Below are 26,670 nucleotides of genomic sequence, written 5' to 3' on the forward strand. Positions count from 1 at the left end.
GCAGGTCTTTTAAAGAGGAGTTTGCAAAATCTTTTGCACCTGAGGAGGGCGCTCTAACTAACCTGTCATTGTGCAAAAGGTGAAAAATGACAAGACCTTTCATTATCAAAACAAACACCAAAATTCGAACAAGAACCATGAAAACGTGTAGGCTATTCCTTCCTTATTGTAATGCACTCATATTAAAACTCTTTAAACGGGTGTAGCCTGTTAAAGAAGAATCTGTCTCCGGCCATTCTAAATTTGTTTGTGAAAATTAAACAACCTATAAATTGTTTTTTTTTTTAAAAAAAAAAAAAAAAGCAGATGCTTGTCTAATTTTTTGCGGGTTCGAAGGTGGATGACAGCCATTGGTTCTGGGGAGCTGATGACGGTGAGAGCGCACCGTGTTCTCCAGGAGCGCCTTCTTCAGCTTCTTTTTGCACCCAGCAGCTGGGACCACAGCACCATGTGGAGCTGAGCTGCACCTTTCTCTCTTTTTTTTACGCTTTAAACTCTCTTTTTTTCCCCAGACATCATCAGCTCTGGTTCATTTCAGAGCGCGTCCCAGGAGCGCGCAGAGCGGCGCACATTTGGAGACAAGAAAAAAAAAAAAAGCAATCAGTGCTCAGTGCAGCGCAGGCAGGTCTTTGCTCTTTTAAAAAGCAGCAGGGAGACGGCTGGCTGTCGGAGAGTTGGCGCGGTCGGTGTAGGAGCGAAGACGGGAAAGCTGGTGGGAGGAAAGCAAGAATAAAAAAGCCCAGCGGAATAAAGAGAGAGAACTTGGATATGGCTGCTGTGAAGACGCTCAACCTTCTCGCTGGAGTTGTTTCATTGTTGCTCTGTGTGTGGAATATCCGAGCGGACATCGGTGACGGTAAGAACCCTCAGCATTTTCCTCGGACCTGCGTGTTAGGACCAGAGCTTGTCCATAACCGAAACACAATAAAGCTGATGGAGAGTGGATGTGTTGCAGCAGAGACCCTCTTGTTTGTCAGACTCTAACAACATGTGTGCAGGAAAAATTCCCTCAGGCTCTTGTTGCTTTATTTTTAGGACTCATTAGATCATTAAACTAAGAAAAAGGCTTTCATGACCCAACTTTCTGCACTTTAAAAAAATTTTAATTTTATAACCACTGCGAATATAATTGAATTTCCTCATGCACAACATTTAGTCGGGCTGGAATGAGATGTACTGTTTAGATGTTTTGTTTGGGGTGTGGGCGGTTGCCCTGGACGGCATTAGAAATGGGGTGTCTCAGATTTTCTATTGTATTTATGGATGTGTGGGGCATGCAGTGAATTTTTCTCACCCCAAAATGTTGATTTCCTACATTTTGGTTTATCAAAGGTCTGCAGATGGTGGTCTTTCAGTAGCAGTTATCTAATAAGTGCTACTGAAGCCTATCCTGCCATTACTAACAGCTCTTGGATACATTTCCTACATCTTTGTCTTCCAACATATTGTGGCTGTATCTGCAGCTAACTTGCAAAGTTGCAAAAGTTGCTGCCACAGAAACTTCCACAAAACCGTACCTGGTTTGTGAATATTTGGTTGTACCAGATTTCCCAGTTAGATGTGGTTAAAGGCAATGACAAGTTAGATAGTGTTTTATCCTTTGTGTGGGGCTACATAAATGTCCCAATATCAAATCAGCAGATTAACCAAAACACACAATGCTTGTTTTCTAGACATTTTATCCTGCATCTACATGTACTAAAGTGATTTAATGATGAAACAGGTTTGACAGTTTTCTGGTCTGGGTGTGGCTGCTTAACCTGAACCACAAGATGCCATTGATCACTCATGATTTAATAAGAGTTTCTATTACTTTTTGAACTGAATTTCAGGTAAGAATTAATTTACCTTGATTTGAAGGTAACTGAATAAACGTATATAATGTCAAATATAACCACACTAGTAATCTGTGAGGAGCAAATGTCTAAAGTTCTGTAGAAAAAGCGTCACCTATTTGCAACTTTTCACACATCAGGGAAGAAAAAAAATGTACATTTCCTTTTCCTCCACACTGGAGCTACAAGTTCACTGTGCAGAATGGAGGCAGACGACACCAACAGTTCCCCTGAAACCTCAGATCTTAACGATGTGATAAGTTTTGCCATTCAGCTCACACGCGAGCTCTTGTTTTTCACTCCAGATAGCGGTCAGGGAAATTCTCTTCCGCTGACAGTGACTGCAGATTAAACTCACATGTGTGTGATGGCATGCCTCAGGGATGTGTAGGAATGTTTTGCAGACCCTCACACACATGCATTTTTGCAGACAGTTGCAGATTACAGATAGGTTTTGGAAAATATAAGCAGAGGAAATCTCAGCTGCATCAACATGTACAAAAATAAAACCCTCTCCTGGGCAAGCTGGACAAATTTGTATGTAGGACAGTATTTTTAGATGAGGTGCTCCCCTGCTTGTTGGATGACCTTAACTTCTGTGCAGCTGGAACCCGGAGCCCCCTGTCCTTACTTAGATTGGTGCTCATTAATAGAGCACAAAATGACGTTTCCAAAATCAGCTGCTCCGCAGGGAGGATTTAAGGCACCATTCACTCCCAGAAAGCTTTCAGTCCCTTGGAAAAGTGTCACAGTAGCTCCACCACAATCTAAGATGTGAGGAGTGGCTGAAAAATGCATTTCCCCTCCTTGCATTTACTAGTCAGATAAACTAGAGAACATCTGGGTAAAATTACACAATATCCTGTGAGCTTAGTGCATCCCTTTTTTTAAGTTTCCATGGCACACTCAGCGGTGGCACACTCAGAAAATTGGGGCTGACTTTTTGGGTCAATTTGTGCTCTGTTGCTTTCCCCTGAATGTGGGGGGGATAGAGATGTGCCACTCCAGTCTGGAGTGTGTCTGTCCATGAGATGAGAGTCGAGAGAGCTTGGGAGAGGGAGGCTTGGCTCATTTCACTACGTGGTTTGATGTTAAAAGCTCTGTGTTTGGAGGCTGTTAATGTGCGAAGACTGCGGCTGCATGTGGAATTTCCTTTCCTCGTACACTGGAGGAGCTTGAAAGAGGTTGTAGGCTGGTCTCAGACTGCAGCAGCGTGGACGTCTCCAGCTCAGACGCCCTGTTCTTCATCCATCATGCTGCCAGGAGCTGCCTCTGCAGTCATGCACATGCTCAGGCGCATGGATGGTGCGTGCTACAGCCAAATGTAGCTCTATAATGAGGACTCTAATGAATTGCTTGACATTAGCTTACCGGATCCTGTTGTGTGGGCTGGTATGATGTTTTCACAAAAAAATATATCATGTAGTTGTTGATTAAAACAGAAAACCAAAAAATGAAAAAGCTACATGTATTCACATCTATTGGCTTACAAGTTTCATGGCAACAATTCAAGCCTTGAGACTTCTTGGTTATGTCTCGACAAGCTCGGCACACCTATTCTGTTTTCTCCTATTCTTCTCTTCAGATTTTTATCACCCTCAGTCAGGTTTGACGGGTGGTGTAGGTGGAAAGCTGTTTTAGGACAATTTAGACATTTAAGTTTGAATTAAATCCAGGCTCTGTCTGGGCCCCTTAAAGACATTCAGAGATTGCTCCTGAAGCCTCTCCTTTGTGATCTTGGCTGTATTATTTTTTTCAGATACTGTAGATCATTGCCTTACACTACAGAGCACTTTGTTGAAGAATCTCCATATTCGACTGGTTACCTTACCATCTTTACAACCCAGTGCTCAGTTACTGAAAAATAGAAACTTTCCTATGACATGATGCAGCTACCACCATGCTTGTCATGTCAGCCAGTTAATGGGCAGTGTCTGTTTTTCACCAAACTCTTTTTTTTTTAAATTTGTAAAATATATATCTTTACAGGACAAATAGGATGGATTTAAAGGCAGTAATAAATAATTGTTTTCAATTTACATAAATTCATTGCATAGTCAGAATTAGACCATATTTAATGCTGTAAAATTCAAATCAGTAATAATAAAACACAGTCAAAATTTGTTGATCATAAGATTCTAACTGGCTTAACACACCTTAACTGAAAAAAGCCTTGGGGGTTGCATTAAATCAGTGACGTCTCTGCAAATAACCATCAAATGCAGAATAGATAGCAGGGTTATGATTCATTCAACAGAGTTTTAATCAACTGGAAATGCAAGATTTTAGAAGTGGAGTTGTTTTAAAATTGGAATAACCTGACTTTTACAAATGGTATGACCCGCGTTTCACCTGCGTTGCCTTCAAAGAGCTGGATGTTGCTGTCAGTGTGCTGCCGCCTCTCACAGAGGCTGATGCTGTCCCGTCTCACACAGGCTGCAGGTACTTCAGCACACAGCTCACTGGCTCTTCTCATGAACAGCTGAAGCTTTATGTGAAAAAGTAGTTTACACACCACCATGAAAGCTTCGTCTTAAAACCTTCCAAACGTTTCGGAAGATTTTAGAAAAGGCTTTAGAGAGCAGAGAGCTCTCTAAAGCTGTCTGCTTTAGAGAGCTTGGACTTTTCACATTTTGTCATGATGCCACCACAAACTTAATGTGGTTTATTGGGACTTTACACGACTGACCAGGGGACTGTAACCTGGGACACCACAGCCATTTGCTCTGTAGCCTGTCCAAAGTTGGGGAAGACATCTGTTCAGATTCTTAATCATCCCACATAGAGTAGATCACAAACATTTAATGAAGAACAAACCATAGCAGCTTTCATGACAACTATGATAAAAATGTATGTACAGGAATCCCATCAGCCAATTCAAACCTTTACCAACTTTGGACATCTAAAGGCTAATTTCCCCCTCCTTTTCTTTATTGGGAAGAAGCTCAATCACATTGGATGGAAAATGTCTGAACATCAATATTGAAGCCTTGGTGCTTATTCTCACCTGGATTTATATCTGGACTTTGGCCAGGCTGTTCAAACGCTCGGGTGTATTTTGATCTAAATCATTCCCCTGGAGCTCTGAATGCATATTTAGAGTTCTTACGTTGCTAGAATGTGAATAATCATTGGGCTTTTACAACCTCTATTCTAAAGCAGAATCCCCACAGCATGATGCTGCTGCCATCACGTGTCATGTTTAGTTTTCCTCCAAAGTTCGATATGAAGGTCAAAACGTTAAACTTAATGTAATCTTCATTGCTGATCCGTTCCGTAAAATACGTAGAAAGATGAAATGTGAAAAGTTCAGACAGTTTGAAGAGTTTAAGGGATGTCAGCTTCATTTCAACCACCTTTTTTGAGATGGTTGTCAGCCCCCTTGGAATTTTCTTCACCTCATTCCTCTCCCTGTGTCTGATATTTTTCTGACATTGCACATTTTGGAGCAGCAGACCGAGTTAGCTTTCTTATTGGCTCTCTATATGACCTGCTGAATGGAGCTGCCATGAATGAATAAAGGGGGGTGGGGGGTCTTTAAGAGGGTGAGAGACAAGGAGGGGCAGCAACAGCGGCGAGGCTTATTGTGCCGCCCTGTGTGTGGTGGCAGCGGGCCGTGCCGTATCATCCTCCCCCCGATCCTCTCTCAGCAGCATGAAACAGCAGCACCAGGTTCCTGCATTCGTCACGCTATGGCCCTTGTCGCTCATCTCCCCGCCCCTCTCGGTTCGGGAAAAAGCTCAGCCCGACTGCTTTAGAGAGCTGAAGCACCACATCGGGTTCAATAGGCTGAGAGACAAAGAGCCAAGAGGCCACTAGTTAATGATGCCCGACGTATTTAAGCCTTTCTTTAGGGTTTTTCTCATAGGGGTTTCTTCAGTCTAAAAGCTGATGCAAAGCTCTGCCTGGGTTACAACTTCTTAGAGGCGCTGGTCATCACTCTGGCATCTTTTCCTTTTGTGAGATTTGTTTGGCAAAACCAAAACACAAGAGTTACGTTCAGCATCAGCGGAGAACCTTTGAAGAGTGACGGAAAAGAGGCCTGTGATGGTTAAAGTAGCACAGATCCTGAAGTTAGTGGCCCAGTAAATTGCTGACAGGCATTTTCCCACTCATAATAAACATCCTGCTTTGAATCAGATGATTGTAAAACTGTCAGCAGGCCACAGTCAGGCTGTTATCTGCTCTTCTTGGTGACTCCTCTAAAAGAAGCTGCCATATGAAGAGTACTAGATTATCAGCCGTGGAGTGAAAATGTTTTTTTTTTTTTAGAGGAGTAAATGGATTTAACTTTGACGGAATAACGATGCAAGAGATAAGGCGGGTAACAAATATTTTTTCTTCTTTTATGACTTTCTTAGTGGAGAATTAAATTATGATGTAGTAACAATAGAATACTAAGTTCCTTTCAAAAGTACTAAGATCCTTTAAACTTCTTCATTTGTTGTCTCATTAAAAGTGTATGCTTTGAAGATTTTATGAGATAAGCGCTACTTCCTATACATCTATCTGTGTGTCTTAGTGGAAGGAATATTATACATGTCTTTTCAAATTATTTTAGAGTTGGAATCCCATCCAAGCATTCATGCATCATAATTTGAACAAGTTCTAGGTTTAGTGACACTTTTGCAAGACGCTGGGTACATTAGTTATTCATTGATTGACAATATCATTATACTGTCTGTGTAGTTGGACAATTTTCTTGAAAGCTGCAGTGTGAACCATTTCCACTCAGTTTTTAGTTTCTGTCATCTTGTTAGTATGTGGAAAAGGAAATTAGATTTGTTTTACAGTCCACATGAGAGAGAAACAAGAGGCCATATTTGTCAGTTGAGTTATAGGCCAGGTATTTGCTGCTCAGTTAATAAATTATCTAAATTTCTGGGGTCAAGCTGTAATGAACAGTAACAGTGTTCACTAGTTTTCTAATCATCTAGAAGCAATAGTATGCAAATGGAAACACCTCCTGCCTGTGTAATTGTGGAGCTTTATGATTGGAGGCCAATTAATCAGTATGTGTTTGGTTTGCTTGTCACTTGTGGGCTGAGTGGTTCCCTGGCTCAGCTGTTTTGGTTTAATCACACTGAACTTCAATGCTAACGCCGGCAAAAGGGATTGTTGCATGTAGTTGTACAAATTTGGATTTGTCGCAGAGATGCACTGATTAAGCTTGTGGCCAATTTACAATTCAGATGTTTGTCATTTCAAACTTCTAAAGAAATATGATAAAAAATAAATGCATAAAAAAAATTGTTTTTGACAAATTTATTCTCATAGTTGCAAATATTTATTTTTCCCATATTCAACACATTTCTTCAGTCAAAGTCTCTACAAGATTGGATTTTTTTGGGATGTTCTTATGAAGTTAGTCTTGTTTAGCTTAATGCCGTTCTTATTGTCTTATTGGTTCCTCTTTTGAGCTTTTTCTGCAGGCAGAAACCTTTGGACTTTTTGAGTTAAGGTTTGACATTTCTTATAGATTTAGTTGATTTTATACTCATGAAAGATCTCCTTTATGATAAAATTGACTATTCTGGTCTGTAATATCTGTTTAGACCTGACACACACCAAGTAGTGGATGATATTTAAAAAACAAAGATTGTTTTTTATTCATGCTGCTTCCTGTTGGGCTGCTGCTATGGATCCCTGTTCACTAAGAAATCTTGGAAAACAATGACATGAAGCAATGATGGAGATATCAATGCCTTATAAATAAGCAGAACTGTATGCAAATGTTCTGTCATATGACTGAAGTCTAGAGTATACAGCTATCTGTAGTAAAAACAATTTTAAATCTTTAAAAGGGGAAACTGTCCTTTAATTTTCTTTTAATTATATAACAACTGTGGTTGCTCTGCAGATCAGCTATACTGTTCCCACCCTCGATGCTTTTCTTTTTGCCCCTGCACCAAAGTGCAGTGAAACTCCCAAATACCGATGCACACGGTTAAGTTTAAAGCAGAAGATCCTGAAGTGTAAACATGCATTGTTATCATGAGGGCAGTTGAACGCAGTGTTATAGGTTTCTGGGCATGTTGAAGAAAGATAAGGTGTTTTTGTGGTGGCGGAGCCATCCAGCCCACCCTGCAGCCGGCTTCGTGTTCTGAGAGCAGCAGCAGTGAATTGCCTTTGTCCCACCGAAAGCAAGTCGCTCTGGGTTGACGGCATACTTCCACATGCCTCACACTGTTCGCACATTTGTGATGAGTTTATATGCAGTAGATTTCACTCTTCCTTTCTGACGTTGACAAGAGTCAGGGCAGGAGTTGAAGGAAGTCTGGATTATAATTTGGTGTGAAAACATCACATTTATACGCTTCCAAGTGCAGATTTCTCAGACCAATGCAAATATTTTTGACTCTCATGTAGGCTGAGTGACAGAAAAACGTCAAATAGCCCAGTAAAGGCTTTGATTAGCCTAAATTAGTACAAACTACTATGCAATACACATGATATTCAGGATCTTCACTGGCTGACTGATCATATAACGCTACATTTATCTTGTGCAATTCAACTTAAAGTTAATGGTACTATAAGTTTTCCCACCCTTAACCTTATACCTTGTGGAAGTACATTTTGATTTCATTTCAGTATTCAGTCTTACTTGACAGAAGTCCATCAGCATCCTACATTTTGACTTTACAGTTTTTACCAGTTCTGCTTAGAAATGACTCACTGTGATGAAAATAAATCCCTCTTCATCCTTAGCCTTCTAGCAGACCTCTTTACCAGCAGACGCTTTCTGCTGATCAGCATTTTTTTATGTTTATTCATCTATTTTGATGATTTATCATTGATGAGTCATTGCAGTCTCCTTGCTCTCATACTAATCTTTAGTTCTCTTCTCAGATTTCCTATTGAGTTCAAGTCTGCACTATAGACCAGTGTAAATTATTAATAGTACAGCTAGTAAGAAGAAAGATCTTAGTCTTTAAACCTTGATATGTCAGGGGTTCTCCAAGTTTTGCACAGAATTTGCAGTCTATGCTCCAGAGAAGGCCATTTCTATTGAGATTCCTTTTTATTACATTTGTTTGTTATGATCTTGTGAGAATATTGTTGGCTCCCATTTCTGAATAATTAGAAAAAAAATCTACCCATACACAGTGGTGTCCATTATTACTTACTGTAAACAGTGCGCTGCTGAGTAACATTCTTCTTCTGTGCACGCTGGTCGCTTTGGGGTCGTAAACTTTTCACATGGATTTCTGATTATAATAGCATCATTTGGTAGTATGAGCAACCATCTACAATAAACTGGATTTCAGTAAAAAAAAAAAATCAGGATTGACCATCAAGACCTGATGTGTTAGTCTAGTCTTTGTGTGCTCATGTACTGCTTTGATTCTCTTCTGTTCAGTCACTGTGATCTTGAAAAGTGAAATACTTTCATTTTAACTTTTAGCTGTAATAAAATATGATCCCCGTTTGGAAACTCTTGTGATTTCTGAATATGCTATGAGTGTTCAATGTTTGACAGAGGTGGCTGTTGGCTAATATGTAATGGTGACAGATTTATTGTTATTTACTGATAGATGTTCTTGCATTTGATGGGAAAAAAGGCTTTTTTCCTGTCTTGACAATCATGTTTAACCCTTTTTAAAATTGATTTATTAGCCTGCTAATCATGTTATATGCATGTTCAGTCCAAAGGCCATCAATTACAGCTTTATTTGCGACTGGTTGCTCGGCCTCTGAAAGAAAGCTCCCCTTTCAGTGATTAGCTTGTTAATGTTGTTCACAGTTTTCAGACAATGTTAGTTGAGCTGTGCCAGGCTCCTCGAGGCAGACATTGATGTGTTTTTCACTGCTGTAGGTCCAACATTGCTGCCTTTGTTGCTCTGCCCGGAAAGTGTCCCGGCTTCTTCTGTCCACAGCTTTCTCATTCCCTCCCAAACTCATCCTGACAAAAAAGTGTGCATGCCTCAAACCGACCACTTTCAGAGACCCAAACTCTGCGATCTGCAACTGATTGGGGCCAGAGCAGATTTTTGTCAAAATGAAAGGTTTAGAGCCACTGGGGTTTTTCTCTGTATGGATCAAAGTTGTTTTCTTTTTGCCACCTTGTACCCACAGACAGAGAAAACCTTTAGGATGTGACAACTACTGTCAGGTGCTTTTCTGGTAAACACATTCCTCTTTGTACTCGGAGGATTGCTTTGGTATACAGAATGGAAATGTAAAAATTTTTGAAACACAAAACAGAAAGGAAAAACCTCCTGGCTGAGATTTATTGGCTGTGCTGTAACATGGACATGATTTGTTACTGTGCTGGCTGGACAAAGAATAATCATCTTTGTTCTTTTTGTTGCTAATTTCCTGCTCAAATTAGTCACAAGGATTTTATGGAGATTTAACAGTTGCACCACATCTGCAAAGCTGGTCATCACATCACCCTTCAGGAATCAGGGCTGCCAGGAATGGGAGGATAAAGAGTTCCCTTGGAAGGGATGTTTAGAGCAACACACTCTCGGATGAGTTTGTCCCAGCTGTTCTCCCAACTTTACTCTGCATTCATGGTGAAACTGTAAACAGGAGGCCACTTGGCTGGCCGAGCGCAGTGAGGTCGGTTGCACTGCATTTCTGTATTTTCATCATTCTTGCACCATTTATTTATGGCAGGTGGAAAACAACCACAAACTGAGTTTTGCACACCGTCTGTTCAAGACACTCATTGAAGTCAAACTCCCTGGGCTTCAGGCTTCCTCTGTGCTGATCTTTCTGGACATCTTTGAAACCAAATTCTCGCTAATTAGATGGTTGATATATTTAAATTTCAGGTAAAATTGGAAAGAAAATTTGTTTGTACACTCTTGTAAATTTTAAATTTGTCAAAGTATCATTACTGCTGGATGTAACATTCTCATATGTTTAGCCCCCTCCATGCTCCCAACTCTGTCCAGCCTTCTTGTCCCTGCTGAAGAAAGGCAGGCCCACAGCATAATGCTTCCACCACATATTGCATTTAAAGCTCAATATTTTTTTTCACCATGGTTTTCTTGTTGACACTCTTCAATGAGTGCTTGAGTAAATGGATTCTTCCACCTGAGCTGTAGATCTGTGCTGCTCCTTCAAAGTTACCTATTGACTCTTTCTCTGATTACTAGCCCTCCTTCTGCAACAAACTGATTTCCATGGATTTTATTAACAGTCTCAGAGAAAAGAGGGCTCAATACATTGTCATGCCACTATTTTATTTATGTGAAATATATTTTTCCCTCAACTGTTCTACGTTATTGCATTATATAAAAACAATAATGCACATATTCTTGGTAAAACCTAGTTTTAAACCAAAAATTCAACCGAGAAACTGACAACAGATTAAACTCTTCCTTCTGATTCTTTCATGTTTTTGTTGCTTTGCCCGTGTTTTCTTGCAGCGAGTCATTCCCTGAGCTCAGCACAGAGAAGGGTACAAAAGCTCGCTTTGAGCCTCTGCGGTGATAAATTGCAAGGTGTACAAACCGCCTTTGTGTGCCTGCAGTGTAAAAGGAAAACACCAGGTAGCAGTCCTCCTTTTCTGCCCAGGTAACAAGAAACTGGGATCTTAATTGTGTTGTCTGACACAGTCCTAAAAAATCTTGCATCGTCATACCAACAGAGGCATTGGGTTGGGGTGTTTGCACACCTTTTAGGATTCAGAAGGCAACAACTTTTAAAGGAATCAACAGCAGATCAGAAATTGTGGTCTGGTTGTTTGAGTGTCGAACTAAGTCTATAGCAGTTTTGTACTGAATGCTTTAGTAGATAACTGTTTTTGTTGTGGGTATAGATGACGGGGGGTTGGAGGGGATGGATATGTTTTGCATTTGTCTTTCCAACCCTCTTCTCTCACACAGAAATGACAGTTTGGGTGCAGCATGAGAAAGTGGGAGGGCAGCGCTCAATAGTTTCCTTCCCTTTTCTCTCGTTTCTGAGCATGTCATGTTTGCTCAATGAGTGTCACTGAAAATGAATGCTTTTGTGATCTGGGCCAATTCTGCTGAAGTACGTTGTCATCTCTCCGGGACTCCCTGAGCTTGAGCAGAAAGTGAAAAACAATGTTTGTTATGGAGAGAGAGGACATATCATGTAGCTGTAATTGACTCCCTAGGAAACACTTTTGTCTGTTTTCCTCAAGAAGCTCCAGGTTATATGGCAAGAAAATTGGAATGAGTTGTTTAAAACAGAATGTAGAACCCATATCAATACTCTAAAGCAATGTTGGTGCCACCTGAATAAAAGCTTTGATACTAATGAAAGCACAAAGTCTTAAAAAATAGAAAAAAATACCTGCAGGGTAAATAAAGTGAAAAACCATGAGAACAATATTGGATAAAAAGCATGAACACAAAACAAAGGTCTGAAGCACTGAAGGTCATTACAGAAATACTTAAAAAAAATAACAGCAGAAAAGTATGGAGTTTGATTTCGGTGTTTTCCAGGTGGAAATAAGTATGGAAAAGGAAGATAATGGTAAAAGAAATATTGAAATTTCCTGACTTACTCATTTGATTGTCCTAATGTTGGAACTTCCTCTTATTTTTTCTTTCATTCTTGTCTTTCTTCCTCATATTTCTGTTCATCCTCCCTTCTTCTGTTTGTTCATTCCTTCTTTTCTTATTTTCTACTTGTATTCTTTCTTCAGAAGTTCCTTTCTAACTTTCTTGTTTCTCATTAATTTTATACCTTTTTTTTACTATTCTTTCTACCCTCCTTTGGTCCTGCTGCCTTGTCCTTCCAACTTCCATTTTTTTGTTTTACATCCCTTCCATCTGTCTTTTCTTCATCCCATGCTATATATCTAGCCACAGATTTTCACTTTAATACAAATCAGAGTCAGGCAGGCTCAACATTCACCTGAAGGGTTTTGAAATCACACATAGTGCCAATATATTCTGACCTGTTCACTGCCAGCTCAACTTCATCGTAACATATTTATTGTTATGATGAAGATAAATAACAAATCAGAGCTAGATTTGCTTTGACATCTGAAAGCCGACAATTATTCCTTGTTTGCTTTACACAGATAAAAGATTGGCTTGTCAGGAAAATTTGCTGGTCATGCATGATATTAGTTTTCCCTGGAGAGCTGCGCTGATCTTTGCTTGAAGATCATTAACATGAATGCACATTCCTTATTTCATGTCCTTTTTTCCCCAACAAGCAAGACAAAAAAATGTTTTTATATCATATTTTTATATGCGACTATTTATGAAAGTCACTCGGTTATTCATCAATTTCCTGCAACTCTCATACAAACCCAGCTCCAACTATGTTCATAGCAGATGTTTTTTTTTCTGCAAATGCTAAGCTACTAAATAATAAAAATAACAACAATAATAATAATAATGTGATTGTAATTATCTGGCATGTATTAGCTATTGGTCATAAATTATGGAGCAGCTGAGACACAATTGTACTGAAAAAAACTACAAAAATGCAAAGCTCAGACATACCTCCTAAATAATAGCTGGGCGTTTTTATGGTTTCTACCTGGAGGTTTCTTTTGTCTGAGCAGGTGCAGAACAACATGCCGCACCAGGTTAGATCGTCTCTTTACATAATGCTTCCTGTGCAAACATTAGCTCTGGTCATGCCTGAATGAGATGAGTCAGAGGGTTTATTATTAGAAGCTCTGGGGATATATGGCTGTTTTGTCTGAGAGCAGCTGTGTATATAAAGTGAATGCAAACCTGTGTACATGGTATATGAAGCTATTCATGATATGTCTAATTTTCAGCTGGTTCTTGTCAATATTTCACATGCATAAAGATTAGAAAATAAAGATTAGAGTCAGCTCTGCAAGTATGCTTGTAAAAAAATTTTTTTGTTGTGAATTAGTCTTCAAAATGCTTTTACCCTATCACAAACATCTATATGTTATATTGTGATTTTGCAAATTTATTGGGATGTTTTTGATATTCCTGCTCTGCTATATCTTCTTTCCCTTGGATGCTAAATAAATCACTGCAAAATACATCTAATGCTGCTGCTTGAGCCATCACTGAGGAGGCTATTTTCATAACCTCTTGAAAATGAATGTCAGCTCTATTCCTCATCCCTTGTTCTGTCGTATCCGTTTTTCACATTCTCCAATATCTCCTTCCTTGTTCCACCCGGTTCCTAATGATCATTTCTCATCATGCCCTATTTTTGAATGCGAGCTGAGTAATGGACTCTCTGGTGTTGTCTCTGTATTCAGTCGTCTGATCCCAGTGTTTGCAAGAGCAATCCTTCATCTGCTGTCAGTCCAGCAGATTAAATGTCTTCAAATCAATAGGGAAGAAATAGGAAATGAGCAGTAATACTTGTGCAGGACTGTATTGAAATTACACTGATGTTTGAGGTAAGTGAAAAAGCGATGCTTTTTTTTATTTATTTATAAACTACAATAATAATACATAACATGAAGTCAAACATAAGCCTTTGTCCTCTTTAGTCTCTGCTAAGGTTTCTCTGATCTGAACCTGTTCCCCTTGGCGACTTCTTATGTTGCTACACCCTGAGCTGCAGGACTTAAAACTCATCTTAGAGCTTTACTAGATAAACTCCATAATATTAGTCCTTATCTTGGCCACTTTTGCTGCAACATCAAATCTTATTTGTGTCTGCATACATATTTAATTATTTCCACCCCATTTTGACTGAAAGTTCAATGCACAATCAAGAATCATTAGTTACCATGCTCACTATGTGTATTGTCGTTGCTTCCTCTACTGCGCCTGTGGGACGCTTTTGGGTTGTACATACAAAAAAAAACACTGATTTCACAAAAAAAAATGTTGACATGTCGAAAAATTTGTCTGGTGCAGATAAAATTAGATTTTCTACAGTTCACAAAACCAACATCAAAACATTATTTAAGACACCAGACAGTAGCAAAGCAGATGTCACCATATGGTTGTAGTGTGACTGGAGTACAATAAGCAATCAATGTTCATAATTCCTTAACGTTTCCAAACCTTAACATAAACTTTTTCAAGTATTGCTAAAAAGGGAGTTTCACTTCCTCATGTTCATAAGAAGTGAAGAAAAAGCAGATTTTTTTTATTTCATCTTGAAACAATTTTGTTTCCTAAATGAGTTGTGCGGTTTTCCACTCCCAGAAAATATTGCTGACCATCTGATTACGTTTATGGTGGTGTTTTATTAAGAACCTGTCAGTCAGAGTAAATAATTAACAGTTGTACTAGGGTGTTCATCTACAGCTTGTCAATATAATTTTTTTTTTCTATGTTGGAATTTGAGGAAAAAATAATTAAAATCAGCAGCAGGGATTTGAGGGGAAAAAAGCTTGAAATTATTTAGGTCAGAGTCTACAGGAGCCTCATAAATGTATAATTTTTTCACAGAAAATGTACAATTGATATTTGAATTCAGCTGTTATAACTATTCTTTACTAATTTGTCACACAATGAGCTCAGGAGATCCAATGCCACATAAAAGTTTACAACCCTGCTGAGTAAAAGGCAAATAATTTAAAAATATAATTATATAATGTTCAGACTAAATAAATGCATTTTTTTTTCTTCGTCTAAGTTTGTAATAAAATTGAACTGTCAAAATACATCTTAACTGGATTAGCTTGTGAGCTGGAGTTACCAGCAGCAAATGTTTACTTTGTGCTTCCAGGCCTCCTCGCAGAAATTAAACAAATGCAACCAGCCAACCTACATAAAGGCTCTGAGGTTAAAAAAGCAACAACCAAATCCCTTTATGCCATTTTGACAATAACAAAGGCTGACGGTCATTTAGAAATGACAAAACAAAACAAAAAAAAACAGTTTTTGAGGTTTTGCTTTGGCATAAACCTTGATGTACTCTTACAGTGCTTTTAAGACACTGCATTACTGAGCATTGTTATAAGTGATCAGTTGAGATGGTCCAACATATGTCTAGAATCTATAGTGGTAAGGTTTTATTTATTTTTCATTTAACTAAAATCCTTTTCCTACTGACTCAGAACCATAAACCATAAAATGGTACAAGTGTACACATATGAATACATCTAGATGCTGTGGTTCTGACCTGCCAGAGGATTGTCTGCTTATCGTATGTACAGTTTTGACAAATGGCTTCTTTAAGCACTGTTTTAACCACATGTTGATTTTAAACATTCACTTTTTAAGTCCCAGTGTTTGCCTGAACATGCCCGAAAACCTCATAACGGATCTCTACAACACACAAGCATGCAGGTAGCGTGAATCATGTGACATGTGGGTTTCTGTGCGTCTTCCTCGGGGTGTTTATGTCTTGTGGCAGGTTTTCAGTTACAAGACCCTGCTGAGACATGACAAGAGGCACACTGAGCATGCTAGGAGGCTGCAATCATGTTGACAGGATGGTAATGAAAGGCCCCAACACTCTGAATGTCCCACTCAGACCCCTGATTGATAGGCTGAGGAAGTTCGACCTCGTGTGTTGATGGTGACTGTCTTAATGGAGCAGCATCACTAAAAACATTGTCGCTGTGGTCAATTATTGTTTGTTCAGGATTAGGTCCTAGAATTTATTGTTTTTTCCCCATCTTCCTTTTTTCCCATCTTGAGTATGCTCCTCGCTGTCATGCCACAGACAGTTGTTTTCACATTATTTTGTGCCCCTGCTAAAGATGTAAGTGTTTTTAAAAGTTGAAAACAAGTGGAACTGAAACAAAAGAAGCTGGATCAGGATGGTAAAGGACATTTGAGAAAATCTCCTCAGTTCAATCCTAAAGCTTGTTTACACATCTTGAGCTGGGATTTTAGAAGAAAAAAAATGTCGTGTGAATTTGTATTCTTCTCCTCTGAGTCAACACTCTGTTGAACCACCTTTTGCTGTTTCCCTTTACCTCTAAAATCTTTCCATAGTTACACATTTTTTCCATCCCATTCTTCTTTCCAAAACAGATGACATTCAGTCAGATTTCATGGAGAGCAACTGTTAGGCATGATTTAACTGTTAAATCATGCCAAAACCTTTTAATTGAATTTAGATCTGGACTTTAACTTGGTCACTCTGAAATGAATATTCATTTATTCCAGCTCTGGCTAAATATTTGTCGAAGTGTGAAATATATCCTTTGTTTTTTCCTCCCATCATCTTTCACTTTGCCATAAATAAACAGAAACAGCTGAAACGTTCATTGAAATGGTTGCAGGCAAACAGCCCACGCTTCACATCCTACACTGTCAGGAAGGCTGAGTTTCCCACAGATGCCTTGTTATGTCTGACCTTTATTTCTTTCCACTTCTCCCATTTCCCTTTTCTGCATGTTTGAAGGCTTTTGTTTGTCACCAAACATCTTTTCTGAGGCTCTGGAAAACTTCAGCAATGTTTTACAGAGGTACTGTAGCTTGTTTTTATTTCAGTGAACATCACCTGCATGTAGATGCTGTATCACAAATTCTAAATAGGACTTTGGAAAAGTTGATGGTTCTTTTATTAGTTTGTATCCAATTTCTTTTGCAAACTTAAGATGCCTACCCAAGAGAGAGTAGCAGCCGAACTTTCAGATTTTAATATTTATTTTTAAAGTCATATAAAAATTTCTGACACTCTTTCACTCTTTTCATCACTGGTGTCTTCTACTAAAAGTGAAAACAAACCTGTGTCAGCATTTGGGCACTTTTGAGATGCTTTTTTGCTCTCAGTGTCATATAAATTTGCTGCCAGACATGCTAGTTGATTTGTTTTGCTTTTCTTTCACTCATAATATGCAGAGGCATGAACAAACAAGATGTTTTTTTTATTATTGTTCCTCTGTAGTCTTGGAAAGTGTAGAAAAGCAAATAATTTTTAACATATTAAAACCCTTAAACAGTGAAAGCACAAAGAAAATGAAAATGGTTAACATTGTAACCATCTGTATATTGAAGGAAAACATTTGCTTAACTATAAGTTAAATAATAGAAATGAGCTTTTCTTGTTTGGCTCTGTAACACTTCGAACAACTCCGAGTTGCAAGTACTTGGGCTATTAATTTCTGCTCTCCTGAATTTAAAAAGCTATTCTTTCATTGTTTGCTTTGCTGGCAGTGCTGCAATTTGAGCCAGTAAGTAATGACTAATTCTTTTTAGAGGAGTAGCAGTAGGAGGCTCACAGGAAGGTATTGGCATTGCAATTGTCATGGCTCTATGTGATTTTTATCCATAATAAAATTGTATAAAGAGTGAATAGTATATAGTACTTGACACTGAGGAAATATTCTGAATGCTTAGTGCTTGATTTCTTGTTGACCTGAGGAGACATAAAGCATCACAATCAGATGGAGAATTGGGGATGTCAGACTTTAACATAATGGCTGGATTGTGGTGAGGAGATTGAAATGGGTTCATTTCAATCCCCACCATTAGCTACACTTTGGCAGTTTTCTTGGTGGATTTCGATTCTCATTTTTCATCTGAATTCTAGATAGCGGTGTTGACATGATTGATTTATGACTGATATGGTTGATCAAATAGGTAATAATGCTTTTCCAAGGCACTCTGGTGCCACGATAGGCTCAGTAAACGAGTCTGTCATTTCTTTAAACACAGAGTTAGCTCAGGCTTGGGACAGGTATGTGGAAACACACTTCTAGTGGCTGGTCGCAGGTAAAGGTAGAGAAACTCACTGATCCAAAACAATATCACTGCAGCAGATTCATTAACTTTTCTAATTTGAAAGGGTTTTAACTTGATGCTTCCTCAGAATCATATTGCTTTTCTCCTTGCAATCCAATCAATGGCTTTGATTCTTCCATCTCTTTTTTTTTTATGTCAGGTTTTGTGTCAAAGAATGAAGGAGGGTCAAGCAAAAAGAAGGGTGAGTGGTATTTTCTGCAAAATATGACGGCTACATCTGAGGAGAGACCAAACATGATGGTTCAGGTTGATCTAGTGTTCCTTTGCCAACATGAGATGGTATGCTAACGCAGCAATTATTTTCCTGTTAAACTAAAGTCCTTGGCTTTTTTATTTTTTATTTTTTTTAAAGGACAGATTTGTTCTTTCAGTGTTCTAGAAACAGGTGACCCATTGCAGAAGTTGCAGCCTTAATGGTATTACTAAAATCTTCTGACACTGACGAATTTTTAGAGGCTAACCTCTACGTATCGGAAATGATCAAAACACAAATTATGGCGTCAGAACGCTGCCTCACCTCGGATGGACTGCACTGCATCCATCCTACATGTCCAGAGTAAGTGAACCTGAAAGTTTTTTTTGTTTTTGTTTTTTTACTTGCCCCCAGCACATTCTCTCTTCTTCTGCAAGTGAACTGGTGTGATGTGGTGCATTGGTGCATGTACAGTACTTTTTCAGCTACTGCAGCTTAAAGAAATGTAGAGACTCAACCCAACAGTCAACCCCTCAGGACTCCTCTTCCTCTATTTGCAAAGGTCATGCTTGATATCACCTTTTTTTAAACTATAGTGAATTTTTCAAAGCACTTGTGGATATTGTGGAGGTTTTCAACTTGCCTTTCCACCTCGTTATTGATGCATCACTGTAAAAACTTAAGGGAGATCAGTGAAAGTTTGCTCTTACCTGTTCTAAAGCAAAGCCATGTTTGCTCCACCTAATATAAATAAAAAAATTAAAGAGTCCAGTTATTGCTGCAGGGGAATTTTCATGTTTTATTCACCCCTGCTTGGTGTTTGTTTTCAAGTATTTCAGAGAAGTGCTCAAAATCAAGCTTTGGTTTGGTGCACCAAGTTTCCACCTTGAACTGCGTCTTTGGTTGAGAAATGCATAAAGAGAGAAAATATTTAGGCAAAGCGTGGTTGTCCCGTGAGACCCTAAATAAAATTTTTCTGCATGTACTGAAAGGTGGTTTCTCAAAAACACTACAGACTTTGATACGTACTGAAAACGAAAGCAAATCTTAATAGACTCTGAAAACCATGAAATGTTAGTCACATGTTGGGGTGATTGTTTTTGTCCAGTTACAAGACTCTGAAACTGTATATTCCCCCCTTGCAATTTATTTATTCTATGTTTTTTGTCCAGATAAGTTTGTACATTTAGATTTTTCCCACATCAGTCACAATGGATTGCTTTAAGAAATGCCCGCTTGCAATGTTTACAGTATACCTAATTTTTTAGCCCTAGAATAATTCTAGATTTTTATTTGATTATTCATATGGAAAGCAAGAGGTGAGCCAAAGCTCCGTCAGAGCCATTGACCCTCCAAGCTTGAGCAACGATCCCTGGAGAGCCAGATCAACCCAGTTCTGATGGCACAAAGCCCGGAACCATTCTATGTAGGAGCCAGGGTTGAAGCATACTTGTCACACTTGGATTCTCAAAACAGGGAGAGTTGAACACTCACAGTGAAATATATGTAAATTCTGCAGACGCACTGAATTTATTTTAATGTATTAACATCAAATTAAATTTTTTAAAATTTATTTTATATCAAAAAATCTTTCCACTGTGTTGCAGTACCTTGTAAATCATTGTTTAAAGACAAAACAATGAGTGAAAAAAAGGGGAGAAAGTCGGATGATACTTCAAAATGAGTGGATGACATTTTCATCCAAACCCAGAGAATCCCAGCAATCCAAAAAGTTGGTTGCTATTCAAAGTAAATAGCACAGTCAGTCCTCAAAGTGAAGCACTAATCCTCTCTTGCGTGGGACTCAGGATGGTGTAGATTTGGTTAAATCTTTAGCATGACTGAATAATTGTTCAAAGCTGTAGAATCGCAAACGTGTTTTCTTTCTATTCTTTCAATTTATCGTGAAACGCTTTTACCGTTGACATGCAAGTGAATACATGCATCAGTCTGAAAAAAAAAACGATGACTAAGAACTGCTAGGTGATGAACAGGGGCATTGTATAAATTGACTGGTGGGAAGAAACAAGCTCAGGCATGCAGACTTTAAACAGCTCAAAAACCAAAATGAAACAAGAAATTCACCATGAAAACAACTGTGTTATGGTTAACTTAGGCTAAAATAGACTTCTAAAACTTTCACAGATAGGGTCATTTGAGTTTTCAGATGGATGGATTTCAATCTTCCACCTTTGGTTTGTGGTGGAACAACGGAGTCTCATCATGGATATTCAGATGACATATCTGCAATACTTGGAAGGCTGTAATTTCACCAAAAATCCCTGAGGAATCATCCCCACAACTTGTTGAGGCTTCATTACAAAGAATTATGGTGTTTATGAATCCAAAAGAGAGTACTACTTGGCACTAGCATGGTGTACCTATAAAGTGTGCAATGAGTGTACATGTTTTGAGTAGTACTGACTTATTCATATCCAAGCTATTTTTTCTTTTTTTTACTGCTGACACTTTCATTGCTTAGTACATGTACAGCAAAGTTTGAGATGTTGTGAGGCTATGGGAAACCCAAACTTTCTTTTGTCGGTTTTATAAGGTGGACATTTTCATTTAGAAATAAATGAATTGCGTTAATATTAAATGTTTAGAACAAAAACATGGCAACAACAACAACTGCTTCCCTCCTTTTGACGCTTGTGCCTCTTTTTTCTCTAGGAAATAAACATACAGTCTAAGGCAGGGTGTTCAAACTCATTCCTTGAGGTCCGATATCTTTCATGTTTTTATTCTCTCCGTGGTTAAACGCACCTGGATCAAATCATGGCTCATTAGCATTCCTCTGCAGAACATTGACATGCTGAGGAGGTAGAAACCACCACCAGGGAGAGAACTAAAACATGCAGGATACCGACGCTCAACGACTGACTTCGGACTCTGCTTGTTTGAAGAATAGTTATTGAACATAGCAAATTTTCTGCAAATAATTTGGAGCTACATTTCACAGAAACATCTACGATAAAGAAACGTCTGAACCACATATAAGTGGGGTTCCATTGTGTGATTCTTGGCAAAATAGTATTGTGTGTAAGCAAACCATTGGCTCTTCCTATTACCTATATACCTTTTTTTCTCTTGAACAAATCATATGTCAGAGTTATGTGGCAACAAATCAGTAACAACATTTGGATTGAAATGATCAGGGAACGTTTGAGCAGAAGCAAAGCCTTTAACTAAAAAAAATATTTTTTTAATGAAATGTCCTTTACCTGTGTAGTGTAACTCAAAGCAACAACTGGTGCTATGAATTGCATTTGTTATACATTTATAACCTATTCTTCATGCAAAATTGACACACTGATCCAGAACATTGATACTAACTGTAGCTTGCACATGCAGATTTCTGCAGACTTAAGTTGTAACAATGCCTCAGTTTCTATTATTTTTATCCCTTGTGACATAATTAATAATACAACACCGACTGTAATTTTTATGTCTTATTGTCTGTCTGTGGTAATAATCTTTAAATCCAGCTAAGCAGTTTAAAGTAAAACAATGAAAGTTGTAATTACTTTGTAACTAACCTCTGACCTGCAGCTCTTCCCAAGAAAAACAAATAAGACCTCAATTATGCTGATGATTTATTTTTCAGTCATTATGATATTTAGGAAGTCCAATAAATAAAACTAAGTGTATCCCGTTAAGCGTACATATTTACCAAGTAGATTGGATTTTAATGATGAAGTGAAGCAGAACTGAGTTTAATTATGTTTCCTTGTCAAACCTGCACCCTGAGAAATTCACACAGGAAGAAAATCAGAGCAATGCAAATGTCTGACAGTGCCAATTTCTGACTGACTGGTACTTAATGAGATGCACATCTTTGTGCATAAAATGCCACCCTTCAACAGGATTTCTGAGGGAATCATCAGCTCATTCTGTGACACACAGCTCTTTGGGTCTCATTTTCTGCACATCTAAACTCCCGGTGAGGCGAGAAGGGTGTGTTGTAAACAGTATTCATTATTGATTTCCTTTGAGATGCCCAGGTCTCCTGTGCTGAATGGCAAGAGATTGAAGCAATTAGAGACACTGTTTGATCTTGATGGGGTTCACAGTTTGTAAGCAGGGCTTTAGAACATCCGCTCTTTGTATATTTTTCCTCAAAATGTACAGTGATGAATCTACTAATGTAGGTTGTTTTTAGTTTTATAATATTGACTAGCTGTGCGCTATAGTGGCTGTTAATTGAATTGATTGTAATTACTATTTATTAGATGCAGTGCTGTTCATGTTTGACAAATAACTGTCAAAACTATTGGAAATTTCATTTTATTAATTTCATGTGAGTGCTTATTAAATTTAGCCCTGAGGATACTGGAGGAGTTTTCAAACTGGATGGTATTAATAAAACATCAGTTCAAGTTTTTTTCTTTGCAGTAAAATAATAAGAAATGAATCTCAGACAAATAGTTTCTTCCATATGTCTGATATACTAGTGTAGAATGACCAAAATTGTTTATAATGGTGACGGAACAATTTGACCTAAAAAGTCTCTTTTGTTTAATCAATGTTATTCGCTCATAAACTGATGCACTCTTATCTGTGTAAGTGAAAATAACTAAATATCTTATCTGGTATTTAAATAAAGCTTTACCGAGGACTGTTCTCCTACATCTTATCGCTAGCAGGTACCTTGACTCTCTTTGAACTGTGGGAAATGGCAGGTCGAAAGTGTGACAAGGTGGACATATCAGCATGCGCTTGGCTCCGGGAACACTGTACATAGGAGAGGGGATGGCAGGCTGCAGGGGGGAGCAGATCCTTAATGGTGATGGATTAGTGAGGAGGAGGTAGACAGGCCCCAGGGTCCTGTCCGGTCTTGCACAGAACCCTTAACTCTGACAAAAGTGAAAACATACAGTTAATGCACTTGGACTGCCTCTCAATCAAATTCTACTTGCAGGAAGAGACGCACACAAAAAGACCACAAACACACACACACACACAGATCTCGTCTCTACATCGAATCAATCTCCAGCTAAAGAGATGCTCTGTTTCTTGCACACTCTTATGTTGCCTCACATATTGATTGTTTTCAGAGAAACTGTTCTGCTGAAGTGATTAATAAGCCTAAGGCACCCACTCTTAACAATTTGTTTAAAATTTGTTTGATGTATCTAGTACATTTAACATAATAGAGGTGTGTTTTGACACACTTTACATCCAGTAAGTAAAGTATTTCAAGCAATTCAATAAATCCCCCCAAAAAATCTTTCCCCTGTGCTTTGACTAGGAGGGTGTTGCAGGTCGTAGGCTTGGAGAAAACACAATAATCACACCCAAAGAGGTTTGTTGATGCATGACGAGGATTGATGAAGGGGATATGATGGCATAAAGAGTTATTGGTGTTGATCAATCTTTAAACAAGCTAGAAAAAAAGACCTCACTTGCAAACTTTCATGATGTTGAATAGAAATTCATCATATCACTATTTGGGTGGATGATTGATATGGTTTGGTGATATACATTTAATATATAATCGGCAGCTTGTTCATTAGTTGTTGCTTTCGCAATTTCCCTGATGACAGACTTGTAAGTTAAATAAAAGCAAAAGATGAACACTGGACCTTATCTGCATATTTAATGTTGAGCATAAATTTGATTTCATGATACCTGCCTAAAAAATGTCTCTTTAAAGGCCAAAGCATCAATTTCAGCTACTCTGCGAGTCTAAGACTGTTTTTTTTGTGTTTTTTTTTTGACACTACCAAGGTAAAGCCAGCACATCAGCATGGCTTGGTGTGTTTACATTTCTGTTCCTCTCAGGTTTGGTAACAATTTTACTGCTGGCCCAAAATATCCAGGATATCTGTGTGTCAGCAGATTTCTGACCTCAAACCCTATGAGGCTTAAAAGATGAAGATATAAGCTCTTGGCAAGAGCTTTGAGTGGAAAAGTGCTTTCATTATAGGTGAACAAAGAGGTTTATTATTTTTATGTGGAAGATGTGTAGCTATGTCTGACAAAGTACTAAAAAACACTGTAGGGAAATGAAAAGAGTCAAAGGTGCTAAGTAATGTATTTTTTTCTCAAATGGGACTTTTGGCAACAGATAGTGAACTACAGCAGATAAAAGAAGTATATTAGAGTTTGTCTGATTTCCAATGTCTTTTTTTTTTGACTTGTCAGCGATAACAGAAGAAGACATAAGAACAGGATTTATTTTCTACCCTTTCGTCGTTGTTTTTTTAGGAGTCAAGACATTAGTAGAGATGCATTTAGCCAAAGTTCAGAATTCGCCAGATCTCCCTTGATCTAGTGAAATTCTCGCAATAGATGACATAATGAGGAAAGGACATTGTTTGAATATTGAACCAACATCTTAAAATATTATTAAAGAATTTGGGATTTGGAATCAACTCTATCTTCCAAATAGACAATAGTGACTTAAGGTTATCAAAATTTTGGAGTGTCTCACATCACCCTGATCTCGGTCCTATACATTTGTGGACAGAGATTAAAAGGAGGAATCTGAAAAGTGTAGTTGTAGGAGTGAACTAAACTTACTCTAAACTGTAATGAAATGTGATATACCAAACCTTTAAAACAAGTTATGCAGTTTAAAAGAATATCCTGCTAAATTCTAAAGAAATTAATGCAAATGTCTGAAAGTGAAGATAAAACACTGCCTAAAAAAAGTCATTTGAATTATTCTTGAGACATTTTAATAATTCTGATTATCCTGACTTATTAAATAAAAAGTTTAGTCTGATTTTATTGTCTTGAAGTGATTAAAAATGCCCAGAGTTCAAATCATAATTTCTTCCTGAATCATTACAGCAAAAAAATAAAAAGCATTAAACTGCTTCAAAAATGATGAATGCCAGTCAATTCCCAATAGTTTCTCATCAAGAACTTTGATGAAAATGAGTAAAGTTGTGAAAAAATGCAAAGAAACTCTCTGAAAAACCATCAAAAAGCTGCTTCCCTGAACAACTTTAAAAGACTGCAGGAAGGTCAGACTTCTTTGAAGCAAGACATGAATAACCGAGGTCTGCCTAGAGATTTTCAGTCCTGTAATCTGTTGGAGAATCTTCACTGTGTCCGGTGCAACCTTGCCTGCTGGTCTTTATACCCGCGATGAAAGGTTCAAAGCTCCAGTGCTTCTGAGAGTTTATTACTCTTCATCTCACTCAATGTTATGAAACTTTAGACAGAAACCATATCTGACTGGAGCACGAAACTCCTGGATGCTTTTAACAGGACGTACTCTTGTGGTCACCCTGCTGCCTGCAGTGCTCCATAACTGTTTGTACCTGCTTTGCCCAATCTTAATTTCATTTACACTTCTTGTACTGGCCAATAAAGAGCCATTAAAGCCTCCAGTTGCACAAAAAAAAAAAGCCACAGCAGTAACGGCAGACTGTATAATGATTGACTCCAGAAGTTTATACCCGGTGTTTTGAGGTCAGATACTTTGAGTTTGGGAATGTTTCAGGGAGTTTAGTGGTGTAACTGTCTGATTTAACTGGACTGAACAAACCCTCCATCAGAACCTCTAAAACTGATTGGAACATCTTTTTACTGAATTTCCTGACAGGCGGTCTTGACACTTGTACCCTCTTAGATGTAATACCTTCCTGAGCATCATGGATGTGTTATGTCACTGGGCACTCTAATGAATTATTCTCTGCAAATTGTAATTTACACCCTTAGACTTCAGAAATTGACTTTTATTTTTAGATTCCAACATGTTTTTTTTATTTTTATCTTGGCCAACATCCCCAGGGTGCTTGCTCATCACTTTGTGTTTGTTTCTTAAATATAGTTACTCTGAGCTTTTTTGCTCAACTTTATTTAATTAAAAACAAGCATATTACAGTAAATATGTGGAGTGCTGCACAGTTAATTTTCATAGTATCTACTTAATATTTCCTTAGCCCTCTCATTGTAAACAACATAGTATGATAATGACACCATGATTTACTGTGGAAATAAGGTCTTATAGTGTAAGAAATAACAGATAGTGGCTATGTTATCCTAGTTTGGACTGAGTGACTTAGTGAAGTTGAACTCGGGGCTTTGACTGGGCCATTCC

The 26,670-nt window shown here is 38.2% G+C and overlaps 1 protein-coding gene across 1 annotated transcript in view; it reads left to right on the top strand.

Annotated features, from left to right (window-relative positions):
* Nucleotides 1-441: 441 nt before the first annotated feature.
* plxdc2b (plexin domain containing 2b) overlaps nucleotides 442-26,670 on the top strand; it is a 71,945-nt gene continuing 45,716 nt past the window's right edge. Inside the window, exon 1 of the mRNA XM_055037637.1 lies at nucleotides 442-856. Coding sequence (XP_054893612.1) covers nucleotides 769-856 — 88 coding nt within the window. The 5' untranslated portion in view covers nucleotides 442-768. The remainder of the gene's footprint in view (nucleotides 857-26,670) is intronic.

Source organism: Poeciliopsis prolifica, unplaced genomic scaffold (genome assembly GCF_027474105.1).
Source record: "Poeciliopsis prolifica strain line A6 unplaced genomic scaffold, Auburn_PproV2 SCAFFOLD012, whole genome shotgun sequence".
In the NCBI taxonomy this organism is placed as follows: Eukaryota; Metazoa; Chordata; class Actinopteri; order Cyprinodontiformes; family Poeciliidae; genus Poeciliopsis; species Poeciliopsis prolifica.